The following is a 16291-nucleotide window of genomic DNA, read 5'->3' as shown; positions in this document are numbered from 1 at the left end:
CCGCGCACTCCTTGAATGTGTTGGCGCTCGCGCGCGCATGCGCACTGCGCCTGCAGTCTCGTTTGCGACCGTCTGCCAACTCGGCTGGAGTGTCGGCTGCGAGAAGGTCAAGCGAGGGGGTATGCGGCCGAAAAAGAGACAGGATTGCGCTAGATTGGCTAGAGTGGTAACTTGAGTTGGATTCTTAGGAAAGAGGATATACGGAGGGGAGAGAAAAAAATAAACGAGAAAACAAACAGAACGGCGATTTAAGGGCTAGCGCTCTACACAATTATAGTTAGTAAAAAGACCCTCTTAATCAGTTTCCTTCTCTTTGTTGTTGTTCTTGTTCATCTTCTAGAGCTCCTTTCGTGTAGATATATGCGCATGTCTGGAATGTGCTATCACGGACGCACGTGTCCAGGGTGCGCTAAAGCGATTTAGACGCATAGGCGCCATGTTTTTCGGCATAGGCGCCATGTTTTTCAGCACTCGCTAAATTCGCCCGACTCCAACTTCCACCTCATTAGATGTGGTCTCGAGCCACCGGCTAATGACAGAGCTATCCACCTCGGTTGTGGAACACGCGTCCCGGAGACTTTTGTCTCCGAATGAACATTTCTGTGGCCCCATTTAGTACTTGAAAATGCGTTGAGGCATATAAATAAATAAAACTATGTATATTTTATTTTTCTTTGGTAGAGTTAATTTTTTATAACGATGGATCAAACAATGGACACAGAGTTGCGCTCGTCAGACCTGGTGTTGCTTCTTCATTGAGCGCAACGGTTTGTTTCAGTCACGAAATTCCATCAACTAACCAAACTAGCGATTATAATAAATACACTCCTACACGACAGCTCTTATTGCAGTCTGAAACATCTTTACGTGTATCACGTAAACATAAATGTGCACGTATTGAAAATACATTTTTCCTTAAGCGTAACGATGACATGGCCTTTAGGGTGCATACACAAATATGTTTTGATTTGAAGGAGCTTATTATACAGCGCGAATATTCTTCAGGTCTATTATTTTGCCGACAAAACACTCGTGTATTAATGCTTTCAGGTAAAAACGAACGATTGCTAGGAGTGGCTTGTTAATGCAAGAGAAGCATCTTCAGTAACCGTTCATTTATGAGTAAACACATTACGCTTAGTTCGAAAGAGCAGGAAAATAAAGCAACGCGATATTTCGAATGCCCTGTCCCTCAGACTGCGGATAAGGGAAACTTATGCAGAAATGAAGTAAGAAAAATACAATACAAAGTTGTGGTGATGAGGTGATTGATGCAAGATTGTTTTCCCTTTCTCAGTTTCCGAGCTGTTGCTAAAAATGGAGTAGCCTTTGTTACATTCGTAAGGTATAAGAAAACTCATTCCATTGCCTTCTCATTAATGAAAAAACTTTCAGGCCTCATCATTCCTTCATTCAGGTTGTGGGGTCGAGAGCCCATTGTGATGGGATGCAGTCCAGAATCAGCGATTCTGCTCGAGCTCACGGAAAGTATCATAGCGACTAGAGCTACTGACTTTAAGCGTATGAGGAGAGTGGCTATGAGGGTATAGTGACTGTGAGGGTATAGTGACTATGGGCATAGTGACGATGAGCCCAGTGACTATTAGCTCCGCAAATAAATACCGAAATATGAGAAACCTGTGTCTTAAATTCTAGAACAAGCTCACTTGCACTACATTGCGCATATAAATTAACGCATGACCTTTATATTACCTGTGACAAGACATAGTAGAATACAATTGAAGCGCTTTTTAGACATCGTTTCCACGAACCATTACCAAGAGTTATTACATTATTACCGTGAGTTTGGAACCGTAACCGGAAGTGACGGATTTTCCTATGACAGGCGCCAATGAACATATGACTTTATATCATGAATAAAAAAATGTTACGTTTTAAACAAGCGCAAGGGGCAATAAAATTTGAAATAGACATCGAACTAGACGCTCGGCTACTGATCCGGAGTTCCCGAGTTCGAACCCGACCACGGCGGCTGCGTTTTTATGGAGGAAAAACGCTAAGGCGCCCGTGTGCTGTGCGATATCAGTGCATGTTAAAGATCCCCAGGTGGTCAAAATTATTCCGGAGACTTCCACTACGGCACCTTTTTCTCCCTTTCTTCTTTCACTCCCTCCTTTATCCCTTCCCTTACGGCGCGGTTCAGGTGTCCAACAATATATGAGGCAGATACCGCGCAATTTCCTCCCCCCCCCCCAAAAAAAACAATTAAAAAGAAACTAGACAGGGGGCGGGAGGTCCCTGAGCATTACTTCCGACCTCAGGTGTATCCTGCCATGCAGTAAGCGTCCCATATATGTGGGATTTTCACAGCGCTGCCAAAACTGACATTTAAATAATCCAGCGCGTAAGAGCTTTTTTTTTGCTTACATCATGCATTTAAATTCGCGCCGAACAAACGTTTTGGGCCTCGACATTCACATACGTGTTTTCTTAGCTGAAGACTGCTGCCCATGATTCAGCTACCATCACTGAGACAGAATGCAACCACTTCCTAGGGTTCTAAATTACAGCCATGGCGTCCAGAAAGAGGCGGAAGTCTTCCAACTAAAGCCGAAAGAAACAACTGTCGAATAATGTAACTAAACGAAGGGATTAATATAAGAAAAACGGATTAAAGGGAATAAAATAAAGTAAGTTTTGGAGGGAAGGCTTTGCTCCCGTAGCACGCTTTCCTTTGGCAGTCAGCAAAGTTAGAAATAACGAGAAGTATATTGTTCGCGAGGCGCACATTTTTATTCGAGCTGTTCTGATAAATATTCCATTCTATGCAGCCAAGTTGGAACCCATCTGTTTTCCTTACAATTCGCCTTCCTCGGCAGTTCTGTTGCTCCATTTAGAGTCTCTGTTGTGGAGCTACTGCTCGTTTCCTGCATGTTTTTTTTTTTGTATTCCGTCTCCAGCGAGAATTTCCACAAGAAGGGGAAATACCGGTTCGCGCGTGCAAGTCAAATCGGGGTCGCTGAGTGGGCTGCCGATTACGGGAGCCCGCAGAGCCAGTGGCGCCGCGACGTGAAGAGTGGCCAAACCCGGAAACTCTCTTAATTTGTTCCACCTCTGGTGGCCTCAATAGGGGGAAGTCTAGCGCCAGAAAACATGGGTATCTAACTCATCTTAGAATGGGCTGCACACACCGAATATACAGTGAACTTTGCAAGAGTTCCATGGAGCTTCTGAAAGCCACGTTCAGCAGAATTTAGCACTGCGTGACCCGCGCTCGACAACCGTGATTCACTTATGCGGAGACCCAGCTTCGTCTGCGCCATCTGCGCAGTAGAAGATGCGCTCCCCTAAGATCCATCTGCGCATGCGCAGATAGCTCCCCGCGCAAGCGGAATGCGGACTGAGTTATGCTAAATCTCTTTAATGAAATGGTCTTCGGCTGATATAAAGTGTGGCGGATAAAAGTGTGGTCAGAAGGTAATTGCTCCCTTATTACTAATCTACTGCCCCTTGCAGTATTCCCCTAAACGCTTGACCAAATAAGATGTCTATAGCTAAGATATCAGACCTTACTAGAAAACATTTGACTCAGTGGAAACCTCAGCAGTCATGTTGGTATTGCGGAATCAGGTTGTAGAAGAGCATTATATGCGAAAATACTGGAAGATATCTGTGACGACTGCGCAGCTACCACCGTCCTCCAGAAAGACAGCAATTAAATTCCAATAAGGAAGGGTGTCAGGTAGGGAGGCACGATCTCGCCAATGCTATTCACCGCCTGTTTACAGGAGGTATTCGGAGGCATGAATTGAGAACAGTTGGGAATAAGACTTACTGGAGAATATCCGCGAGAATATATATACAATAGATAACCGCTGATCCTTAACGGTAACTGTGTGGATTCCAAGAGAATGCAAGCGTAGCAGGGGGCAGCAGAAAGTTAGGTGGGCTGATGAGATTAAGAAGTTTGCGGGGGGCATACGATGACCGCAGCTGGCAAAGGACAGGGTTAACTGAAGAGACATGAGAGAGGTCTTTGCCCTGCACTGGGCGTAGGCAGGCTGATGATGAAGACGATGATGATGAAAATATCCGACCAGCTCGCCTCTCTATCTAGCACTGATAGCTAGATATCAGATCAGACTGTATAGCATAGCTGCAAAAGCCTCGAGCCTTTTTTAGAGTTTGAGTCCTATACCACCTACTCATTTCCCCTACCCACTCCTCGTTGGGCCCAGAAGTCCGATGCCCAAATATGAATTCGGGAACGCCCCTGTGGGCTATCTTCATGCAACGCGATCCACATATCGAGGGGGGCCCCCCCGAGGCATGCAAATATTCGGCCTGGTTTTCTCCGCTTTTTCTCCCATCGGCTCGGCGCCAACGGCGACACACTTTCCTTTCCTGGAGAGACTCTCCCAGCGGGCGACACGGGTCGCAGCGCGGGACCTGCGCCGCCCCCTCCCTTCGCTCTTTCTTTCTTTCTTTCTTTCTTTCTTTCTTTCTTTCTTTCTTTCTTTCTTTCTTTCTTTCTTTCTTTCTTTCTTTGCTCATCGTTGCCTCGTCAGGCGTCGCGTGTCGGCTTCGTTTACTCCCGATGAGTGATGTCACCGGGTGCGGCGGCGGCGTCCCTCAAGGTGACGCCAAAGTGACGCCAAGGTGACGCCGTTCGTCCTAGACGTTTGTCTCGTCGTTTTCCCCGCCGCTTCTGTCGCGGCCGGGAAAGGGGGGTCAACGATCCGCATTTGAGAACAAAGAGCTCGAAGAAAGGGGCTAGACAAGCGGTGGTTCTCACAACTCAGACAACGATTGTACGGGGAAGTCCTCCGTTGAACTGTGGGAAGCGATGCCTGTTCTGCAAGCTTTTGTGTTTCTCTGCATTTGAAAGAAAAACAAAATTCTTAAGTATTTCTTTTACATCAAGAGTTGTATGAAGTATATTTCTCACGACTTTGGCGTCATCGCCGTTGCCAGTGCTCGAAAAATCACGTGACCGCATTCCAATTGCTCATCTCGCGCCAGGATACGATCGCATGGCTTAATGACGTCACAGAATGGTCGAACAGAGCGAGCAGCGATGCTTAAAATCCGAGGTATATTTTTTATATTTCTCAGGACCTTGGCGTCCTCGCCTTGGTCAGTACTCGAAAAAGTAACCTGACCGCGTTCTGATTGGTTATCTCGCATCAGAATGTGACCACGTGGCTTGATGACGTCACACAATGTTCGCTTACAGACATCAGTGACAACAACTTCCCAGCTCACGCGAAGAATTATCGAGTGTCTTTCACAAGCAGCCAGCGCGAACGCTGTAACGTCACACAGTCACGTGACCACATGCGCAGTAGTGAGGAGGTGTGCGCTCTTGTTGCTTCACCCTCTCATCGTTTTTTTAATATAATTTTTGCTATATTTATGGTGACATCCATTTTCATCGCTGATCTTTGAGGCTAGGCTACACTTCCATTCACTTGTAAAACGTTGATCACGGAGGAACTGTCGGTCCTGACGTCATAAGTACAGCGGCGGAAAAAAAAATGTCCCACTTTTAAATTAAACTTTTTCAGCAATAAATGCGTAATTTGCTGCTTGAATATGGTCAACAACATAGCTCTGCAGAAACAGCCATGGATAAGATTTTTACTAAGAATATAGATTGGATGTAGCTGTCACTTTAAGCGGCTTGACAGAGTCTGAACTTCGTTTACGCGGCAACGAAAATCGACTCACTTAACAGACGCATTGCTTTGAAACGAAAACAGGAATGCAGGAAATACGCAAACACATTTGTGCGATTACAGACACGTCGCATTTAAATTGAAAAAGAAAATGGCGAACAGCAATTTGTGTTCCTGTTTTAGACTCTCAGGATAAAAAGCATTTTTCTTGTTAAGAGAACCTTTCTATAGGACACGAGCGAATTCACAACCTTCGGCTGAGTGCACCTGGTCACTTGAGGACCATAATCCGTTTAGGTATGGCCGAGACCTTCTGGCCGCCACTGAGACAGGGGTCATTGCTTTTGAGACACGATCGACGCCTCGTAAGGTCATTGCAATGGTAGATTTGCGTGCGCGTGTATTCATCGACGCCACCCTATTTGAGAGAAGTATGCACAGACGGCAGTTATTTCGCACGGTAGGGCAAAAAGGCAACGTGTTTGTTTTTATAATAATAATAATAACAATAATAATAATAATAATAATAATAATAATAATAATAATAATTGGTCTTGGGGGAAAGGAAATTGCGCAGTATCTGTCTCATATATCGTTGGACACCTGAACCGCGCCGTAAGGGAAGGGATAAAGGAGGGAGTGAAAGAAGAAAGGAAGAAGAGGTGCCCTAGTGGAGGGCTCCGGAATAATTCCGACCACCTGGGGATCTTTAACGTGCACTGACATCGCACATCACACGTGTTTGTTTTCAATTTGTCGTTTCGCACCAGTGCGCAATTCCGGCTTGAATACGGAGCTCACCATTATGGAGGGCTCCGGAATAATTTTCGGCGACGCACGGTGTGCCCTTTGGAAGACCCCGAAACCTCCGCGCATACAAGGGCGTTTCCAAATTTCGCCCCCATTAAAATGCGTGCCACCGCCGCCTGGAATCGAACCCGCTAAACGACACTTAGCAGCAGAATACCGCAGCAACTGCCGGGCCCGCCACAGTACACCCAAGCGGTTTTCCTCAATTCCGAATCCGCCACAAGTGGCCCAACTTTCGGTTGTAAGGTCAACGACTGGCTCGCCGCGCCGCCCGCGGCGTCGCATTCGGAATCAGCGCGGCACGCGGGAAGGGGGGTGGGGGGGGGGGGGGTGCTTGGGAACTCGCCGCAAAGCGATGGGAAAATGACGGGACTTATGGCTATATACTCCTTGCGGTCGTTGCCGATCTGGAGTCCCCACTTTTGGCGTACTAGTCATTCGCTTCGCTCGAGAGACTCGCCTGCTGGCGGTCGTGGTGCCTGGTGTCCAGAGTTCTTGCCGGGTCACCATTGGGAAAGAGAGTCCGTAGGTAGGTCTAACTTGCAGATGCACAGGCGAAATACGCTGGGTACTGCTGCTACATAAATGCATTCCCGTCGATTTCCAATAGGAGACCGTGTGTTCTATTGTTGTTGTTGTTGCTGTTGTTGACCGTGTGTTCTATCGGGGTTGTCTTATTCTTCTTCGTCGTCTATTACATCTTCCTCTCCTTCCAAGTGCACCTGGACAGAGTATACAACTTATCCTCCTTCCACATGTGCTCGCTCTCAACGGTGCAGTCCCACAGTATGGGTGGATGGATGTTAGGAGCGTCCCCTTTAAAACAGGCTGATTGCAGGCAGGGGCCAAAATGCTTGGTATTTCTTTTTTTTTGTAATTCGCTAATAAAACTGTTACCAATATCCCTCACGAGAAAAGTATGCGGCAGCTGTGTCTTACCGGTACTCACCTATGGGGCAGAAATGTGGAGGATACCAAAAAGGGTTCAACTTAAGGACAACGCAGTGAGCTATATATGGAAAGGAAAATTGTAGATGTAACGTTAACAGACAGGAAGAGGGCAGAGTGGGTGAGGGGAAAACGCGGGTTAATGACATCCTAGTCGAACTCAAGAGGAAGAAATGATCTTGGGCAGAATTGTAATGTGAAGACAAGATAACCGCTGGTCTTTGAGGGTAACGGAATGTATTCCCAGAGAAGGCAAGCGTAGCAGGGGGCGGCAGAAAGTTAGGTGGGTGGACGAGATTAAGAAGTTTGCGGGGATAGGGTTTCCGCAGCCGCTCATTATACGGGAGTACCTGCCAAATGCGCTCTATCCCATTATTATTCACCTAGTTACTTTACACTCGTGGTTCGGATCTGCGGTCACTACCTGTCCTAAGTACACATCACATGCAGACGTAGTAAGTACGAATGTATGTCGATGTAGAATTTGTTTTTTTTTTCTAATCAGGGGTAGTACCCATGAGGCATCTCCAACTTTATTGCAAAGTCGACCATAGGATTCTCTCTTGTGCGAAACTGTTTCCTTTAATTGTGGAGCTAAGTGTACGTAAACAATAACAGCTCTCAAGCACGTCCGGGCATAAACAGCTGCCGCCAATGGACCTCGAGTATGTGACGCAGCTTTTCTATGTCAGCTGTGCAGTCTACTTCGCTTGGGCAGTGCTGGCGTTGTTGCCCTCAAAAAATGGCTGCATATACGGTTCCAGCAGGCTTCGAGAATGTTCTTTCATTGCCGTATTGCGACCAAGCGCAGCGCATTTTTTTTTTAGCTTCGGCGTCAATTTCTTCCACAACCTCACGGTTGAAGAAACGCACCATGTGAAGGAACGCGACTTCCTTTAGAACTAAAGTCTCGCGAGAAATTGGTATTGTCTACGTCATAACGTGCACTTGGTGAACGAAACATGAACTGATGACCTGCCTGACGTCATTTGTATGCACATGCTAGTTGTAGCGGTTGATTGGAGCCGTTGAATCTTCTGCCTTTTACTAGAAGAAACGTTTTTCAAAGACAGGATATAGGCGTCATCGCATATAAGCGTATGGCATCGCTTCGTCTGATGCCAGCACGTAAACTCACAACAGTTCATACCAAAACTTGAGAAGTCTGTCTATTTGGACCGGTCGGCATATCATTTCACGAGTAAGGAATGTCGTGAAAAGAAAACAAACAGGACAGCGGGAAAGACACACGCTCACTGTCCACTGTTATTTTTTTTTCGCGCCATTTCTTGTTTATGAAGCCACAACAAGCACCGTGCTGATGCCAACAAGAGTGGGCATGCTGTCAATATACGAATATAGGTGGTATTCACGTGAAGTCACGGGCATTATTTTGTTCTCCAGCGCATAGCTTCAGCACTGCAGGGCGGAACAGGAAGCAATAATTCGTTTAACAGCTGGCAGCCTTTCGCTGTGTTCCACAAACAAAAAAATGGTAACCTCTGTGACGTCAGCGAGTACTTTCTACGTTCATAAGCTCAATGAAAAAAAGGAATGATAAGTATACTCAGTTACGGTTCATCGTGCCTTGCGCACAATAGAGAATAAATGCACAAAATTAAAGAATAAAGCAGAGAAAGGCTAGACCTCACACGCGAAAGGGTTATTACGTGGTAATCTTGAGAATTTTAGGACGTCGCCACCTGTGTTTTGGCCTGTCCTCTATGGTTCGCATGTGCCATTTTCAGCGTAAGGACACCCACTACAAGAACGCTGTATCTATGTAAAGACTATAATCACTATCTACGGCTCATCAACATGAAAATTCTTCCGTCGCGCGACTTCACTAGTGGCAGGGTCCAGGGATCCAGGGCTGCAGCGAATGGTCGGGTATCCAGTGGGCTTAGAGCCATCCGCACAGTCCGTCGACGATGGATGCAGAGTAGATAGATTATGTAGGGGTACTCGGTGCATTCCTCGCACATGTCCTCAATTGGCGCACCCGGGAGGGTCCGCCAACCCAATCAAGTACGAAGAGAACTTCGCGAAGGTGGCCCCAAGCCACTGGCGACAAAGCAAGGCTCCATCCCACCACGAGGTGCAGGCGTAAACTCTGGTGAAGGGAAGTTATGACTCCTAGCCTAAAAGGGTGTAAAATGAGACTAAATCCATAACTTAGCCCTCGCGAGGAACATTTAGTTCATGGGGAAACTAACATGGGCCGGTGTTCCTTTTCAGTTAATCCCATGATGGAGTAATGGTTGCCCTTTGGGGGACCAACGGCTGCGGCTGCGCAGTTATTTCCTCCCAACCGGACTAACCACTGAAGCACTCTTAGTCCTTTATGGCCGCGATGGGTAATGGATAAATAAGGTTACTGATGACACTGGAAGTCCCCTCCCCACTGGTTTAACTGACCACTGAAGCACTCTTAGAGTCTTTTCTGGCCGAGATGGGTAATGGATATATAAGGTTACTGATGACACTGGAAGTCCCCTCCCCACTGGTTTAACTGACCACTGAAGCACTCTTAGTCCTTTCTGGCCGAGATGGGTAATGGATATATAAGGTCACTGATGACACTGGAAGTCCCCTCCCCACTGGTTTAACTGACCACTGAAGCACTCTTAGTCTTTTCTGGCCGAGATGGGTAATGGATGTATAGGCTCACCGATGACGCCTGTAGTCCCCTCCCCACTGGACTAACTAACCACTGAAGCAACCTTAGTCCTTCCTAGCGGAGATGAGTGATGATATAGGCTCACCAATGACGCCGAGTCCCCTCCCCACTGGACTATAACGAACCTCTGAAGCACTCTTAGTCCTTTCCGCCCACGGTGGGTGATACATATATAGGCTCACCGATCACTTAAGCATTGAAGCACTTTTAGTCCTTTCTGGCCGAGCTGGGTGATGCATATACAGACTCACCGATGACGCCGGCGAGCGCGGGCAGTATAAGTCCCAGGGAGATGAGGCACTTCATCCTCCGCCTTCGCGCCCGAGCGCAAGCCGCGGTGCTTCCGGCTCCGGCGGAGCCCTTCACCAGGGGCGCCTGCGGTCGGTAGGCGGCGCTGTGCACACTGCTCGAGCCGGAGGCCCCGCTAGACGAGCAGCTCGCCTGCTGCGGGTGGTGCGACAGGTGCGACGGGTGTGCGTGGTGTGCCGGCGCCAGGTGGTGCGGCGTCAAGTGCTGGTGGTGGTGCAGGTGGTGAGACGGGTGCCGGCTGGGCTGCGGTCGCCCGCCCAGGAACGCCCGGTCTGCGAACAGGGAAGCAAGGAGGACGCGGTGGTCAATCCAGAGTCTTCCACAAGACATCTCGAGCTATAGTTACTATTTACTTTCTACAGTGCGTAAGAAAGGTTATTCCCATGTTTCTCGCGTGTTTGTTGTATTACATGTGTAGTGGGTGTGGGAGCAGGAGTTGCTACGTCGTCAGAATAAGTTCAATGACGTCGCCATTCAGGAGTCACATCACCTTCATCTGACCACTGGGTGTAAAGCATTGCCCTGCTCTTCTAGTGGTCATGGAAAATTATCGTTTGTTAACCATAAAAAAATGACACCTAATCATTTGTCAACCTTCTCTAACGATGCGTAGGATGTCGTGAAATATTTTTCACAGCCATAAATCATGAATAGGAAGCTTGTTTATGCTTCACAGATGCTATTCATAAAATATCCCTTAGAACAATAGAGGAAACAAAAATAACAAAAAAATGCCATCAGTGCGCCATCTATGCTTTCTTATGAGCCGGGCCTGTTGTCTCTGGCCACCGGAGAGAGCCGTCACACTGTTGGAAGAGGGCTGAGTGTTGCAACTATTGCTGTTACTTTTCCGCCCGCAGGGACGAACGGAAAGCACGGAAGGTTTTTCTCATTGCTTGCGACTCTCCTGCATGCAAGCGTAGATGGGGGGGGGGGGGGGGGGGGGGGGGGGGGGGGAGTCTCTGTCCGCTGACTGGCCTCTTGCGTTCAAATGCCAGCAGATTGAGACTTTCATGTCGTTGCTTGTTCAGACTGGCGTCGCTAAAGATCATCTTTTCCCCTCTCTTCCGCCCTGGACCCTCTCGAAGCAACTACAGTTGAACCTCGTTATAACGAAGCTGAAGAGGCCCGGCGATTACTTCGTTATAACCGTAGTTTTGTTACAGCCCGTGTTGACCGAGTTTCCAAGGGGAATCGCCATTCCTTCGTTATATCCATTATTTCGTTACAACGAGGATCGACTGTACACATAGTATCGTCGTCCAGTGCTAAAGGGGAAGCCTGATCAGCGGGCTAGTATACAACGTCGCAAGTGTGTCTCGAATTGTGGGTCATGCTAGAAAGATATTGTGGCGAGGCTGACCTTAAAAATGTAGAACTGCATAGCAGAGGCAAGCCAGTTGCAGCCAGTGCGTTAATCTGGGAGTAATCGTTGACTGAGCACTAACGAGATGTCGCCCGCCGTACGAAACAGGACTGAATTGAAGTGTTCGAACTGCACCTTCAGTGAAACTTGTTTCCTTTTATTCGCCCGCTTTACTGTTTTGAGTACGTTAACTGCGAGCTTTATTCACAACGCCTAATTCTGCATTCCTTCGCGGTTATGTGTTTTATGTAAGTTGTCACAAGGGCATCAGAGGCATGCCTAAAGAGCAGCTTGTTGCGTCCAAGCCACTGCGGCAAGCGTTCAAGCCAAAGCTGGAACGAGGCGAAGTTAAAGTAGTGAAAGTTGAAAACGTGCTCTGTTTTCTATCAACTGATATTGCATGTTTTAGAGTTTACGAAACCGTGGCACAACTTAGCACTGCGAGCGGCGCTGCTGCGATTCGACGCCAAGCGTGACTAATTTTATTTGTTTATTTCGCTCTGCTTCACAGATACATGGGACCATCCATATTACACCCCCCCCCCCCACACACACACACACACATACAAAATAGCCGGGAGCATGAGCAAGGATTTGCGCGGAAATAATTTACTCTTCTTTGTGGCCAACATGGCAAGGTTACGTGATCACCTCACCACGTTCACGATATGATGTTCATCGTTGCCTATATGGAACACTGTGACGAAGTACCAGGAAATGTTTGTGACGCACATGTGATGACCTTCTTTAAATGGCACGCAATACTCAATACACACGCCCGTAATAGCCTTCGTCGAGGCGTACCAACCGCCGTTGGTGCCACAGCTAAGCCTCAACATTCATCCCAGGCGCCACACTGATCCGCTGCAACCGCTCTTTTACCTTCAGCGACTACGGTATGCTGGTCATTGCTCTGACTGCGGAAGCAATCTCCTTGCGCCCAGAAGTACCAGAAAGTTTTCTTGCCAAATAACTAAACACATAAAGAAAGTCAAGGGAAGAGAAACTCTGTAATCCATGCTCGAAGAAAAATACCGAGGAGAAAGAACGGGCGGATGGAACCGAAGCCTCCCCTTTTCGTTATATGTATTCCCTCCTGATAGGCTGTGACTTTACTGAACGCTGTGACTTTGCATAGTGACTTTAATTTCCTGCAACTGTCTTTTCTCCTTCATCTTTTCCTCCCCTCACCCCTTCCCCCCAGTGCGGGGTAGCAAACCGGCTATTCGTCTGGTTAACCTCCCTGCCTTTCCTCCTCCTCCTCCTCCCGATCGAATACCAGCTGCCTTTATTTCTTTTTTATTTTATTTTATTTTACCGGGGTCCAAGCAGGATCAAGCAGGAAAAGAAACTGCTCACGGGGGCCCTCGTTATGCATCTCTTTTAATCCGCATCTCACGAGGGAACCTTCGCCGGGGCACAGTTCGGCAGTTTTCTCGAGCAAAGGAGGAACTCCGACGCCAGGAATAAAAGCTGCCTTCGCAGCGGAAAGATTTGACGAGAGAGAGAGAGGGGGGGGGAGGGGGAAAGAGGTGCTCGCGATGCTCGCACGACCACCAAAGCTGCCGCGAACGCTGCCTCCACCCTAGCGTGACTCCTTCGCCTTTACGCACGACAGGACGCGTGTGCGCGAGCAAAACGCACCCGCACGCGCCTGCGCGTGCGCCTCTCACAAAACACTTTTTTTTTTCTTTCTCCTTCGCTCATTCTCTTCTTCTGTCCCTCCTGGTCCACGTCTGCGTACCTATAGCGGCAGCATCGGACCACGATGTGCACGTAAAGGACCAATCTCCCATCATCCGCCTCCTCCAGAGCAAAGCTTGCCGAGGAGGAGGAGGAGGATGAGGAGGAGGAGGAAAAGAAAAGGCGCAGCTTGCACCTCCCTCTCCCTATCACCCTCCCCTATTCCGTCTCTACCTTATCCATCATGTCCGCGTGGCGTCAAGAGGCTTAGCGCGTGCGGGCGTTATCGCGTGCCACGTGTACGCACGCGCATGCGTACACAGGGATATGCGAAAACGCTGGAGGAATGCTGCGAGGTGAGGCTGGAAGAAAGCAAGCGCCACTTTCCTCCAGTTTGCACGCGAAGAAGAGCATCGCAGCGAGTCGCTTTCGCCCAGTACGAACGCATACGCGGATAGACCGAAAATCGAGGCGCTTAGGAGAGCATGCAGGTGTGTGCTGTGACGTCGGTATACGCCGACCACGTGTGCGGATGGGGTGCAGCTTAATCGACCCGGTGTTTTTTGAAGCGAAAAGCTTCACGACGCTAGGCAAAGCAATCGTCGCGCAGGCCGGAGAATGACCTTGGATGACCTTCAGCCCAACCACGTTAGCTGTGTATGACCATATGCGGTACAGTTATGGTGGACGCTGACCCATGACATTTAGTTAAGCTTTGCCCCTGACCTCTAACCTTGAGTTAGCCTTTGACCTTAAGAACATCCGTTGGAGTGAATCTGAGGCCACGTGACGACATAAGATGGGGGTGTCGTAAGACCATGTGATACCACGTCATAGCCACGTGGTCGTGCGGGTATATATAGAACTGCCGTCGCGAGCGTGTAGCGGAGCTGCCATGGACGAGCCTGAGACGTTTAGCAAGTGTTCTCGCTTTTCGCTGAATTGCAGGGTTAGCCAAGTTAAGCCAGTGCCATTTTTTTGGCGCAATGACTGCTCAGCACTCAGATCGCTGCTGTTCTATGCGTGAGCGAAACGTTCTCTCGTTATGATACTAACCGTGGTGTTGCGGCGATTCAAGGATCTAAGAGGTCGGACGGAATTGTAAGGGGCAGTGTTGTAAGGGTCGGATATACATAATAACACGCCTGGCGGTTTCCTGGTGGGCTGGTTCCCGGGTTCGAACCCGACCGCGGCGACTGCGTTTTTATGGAGGAAAAACGCTAAGGCGCCCGTGTGCTGTGCGATGTCAGTGCACGTTAAAGATCCCCAGGTGGTCGAAATTATTCCGGAGCCCTCCACTACGGCACCTCTTCTTTAACTCCCTCCTTCATCCCTTCCCTTACGGCGCGGTTCAGGTGTCCAACGATATATGAGACAGATACTGCGCCATTTCCTTTCCCCAAAAAACCAATTATTGTTATTTTCCTGGTTGACGCTGTCTGAGGTCTTCATATTGCAGTTTCGTTCAGGGTCTGAGTGTGGAAGCAGCCGGAAGTGAGTTCGCAAAGCGGAACATGGGGTTCAAGTCGTGTATTCAGCAAAAATGCACTGATAGTGCTTCCAGCGCAATCTTAACGCCGACTTGTCTTTAGGCGTGCGAATAGGCATCAGCTGATGATGATTATGGATTCTCATGGCGCAAGGGCATCTGTGGCCAAAGAGCACCATGGCACAAGCTATTTTCAACTACCCTAGGTGGGGTCAAAGACCCTTTTCCCAATCATTTCACCCCATATAAGTCAAGCACCAGGCCAGGAGAAAGCTTGTACCCAATGTATCACCGGTGGGTACCCGGCGGCACTGAGGATCGAACCCCGCACCTCCCGTTTGCTAGGCGGATGCTCAACCACTATAGGCATCAGCTGAAATATTCACAATTTAGAAGAGAATTCCTGTAATCAAGGAAAGGCGTCAGCACTAGTTCAGTCCGTAATCGAAGTATCAATCTTAATGAAGCCCAGAACACCGGGGGGGCACGCTAAAAGCTAGACATGCATCATCCCCGTCATAAGTCTACAGAACTCAACATTAGCGAAAAGAACATTATTTCGTCGCCTTATTACTGTGCTGCCATTACAGAAATCACCAGAAAACGTCAAATGATGCCGCCTGGTTGCAAAAATACGCAGAAGTTTCTTCGTCTCAGTCACGTCGTATAAACTTCTGGTGGTGGTTATACTGTGGCATTTCCCGGAGGAGTATTGTTCGGATCATTAGGCGCAACTCTTCCTATCCCAAATCAAGGGCAGCTCTTTAGTGAGAACCTCTTCTTGTTATCTTGCTATATTGCCATTACTATATACAGGATCGTCAACGAGGTGACAGAAGAAATGCTTAAAAAGCAGAAGGCCTACTATATATGGTTTACACCATGTGGGCCCTAATAACAGTATCAACCTTTTTTCGAGGTTTTCTCAGCGCAGGGTTTTTCAGCGTTTCTCAGTTTCTTAGATTTCGCAGTTTTCAATATCTCAGTTTTCAAAGCATCGGTTTAATTTTTTTTAAGAGGCATCTTGTACTGTGCATGGGACGGAGCTTCCATTCTTCCTGTTTTGGTGCTTTCACATTTTGGCGAGTTACCCTTACAAAAATTTCGTTAGTGTATAGAATGTCCATAGACTTCCGTCTATAACGTTATAGACTATAGACAAACCCTAGACAACAGTCTGTAGGCAATACAAATCCTATAGACTAGCTTTCCTCTGTGGCCGTATGGCTGCGTTCGGGTGGATGCCAATGAGCAATTACTCCCTTATTACAAATTTACTCCACCCTGGGGGATTCCCCTAAAAACATTTGACCAAACCCTATAGACTGTCTATGACAATCTATAGACTTATGGCCATACAGTTTTAG

The 16291-nt window shown here is 48.1% G+C and overlaps 1 protein-coding gene across 2 annotated transcripts in view; it reads right to left on the bottom strand.

Annotated features, from left to right (window-relative positions):
* The window catches only part of LOC144101099 (uncharacterized), a 147818-nt gene that overhangs the window by 55793 nt on the left and 75734 nt on the right, over positions 1-16291 (bottom strand). For both annotated transcript variants that reach the window (XM_077634114.1, XM_077634113.1), the window contains exon 2: positions 10329-10658. In XM_077634114.1, the coding sequence (XP_077490240.1) occupies positions 10329-10658 (330 nt within the window). The remainder of the gene's footprint in view (positions 1-10328; positions 10659-16291) is intronic.

Source organism: Amblyomma americanum, chromosome 8, assembly GCF_052857255.1.
Source record: "Amblyomma americanum isolate KBUSLIRL-KWMA chromosome 8, ASM5285725v1, whole genome shotgun sequence".
NCBI classification, from domain to species: domain Eukaryota; kingdom Metazoa; phylum Arthropoda; class Arachnida; order Ixodida; family Ixodidae; genus Amblyomma; species Amblyomma americanum.
Note: the sequence above shows the minus strand (reverse complement) of the source record. Positions and strands in the feature narration are given on the sequence as shown.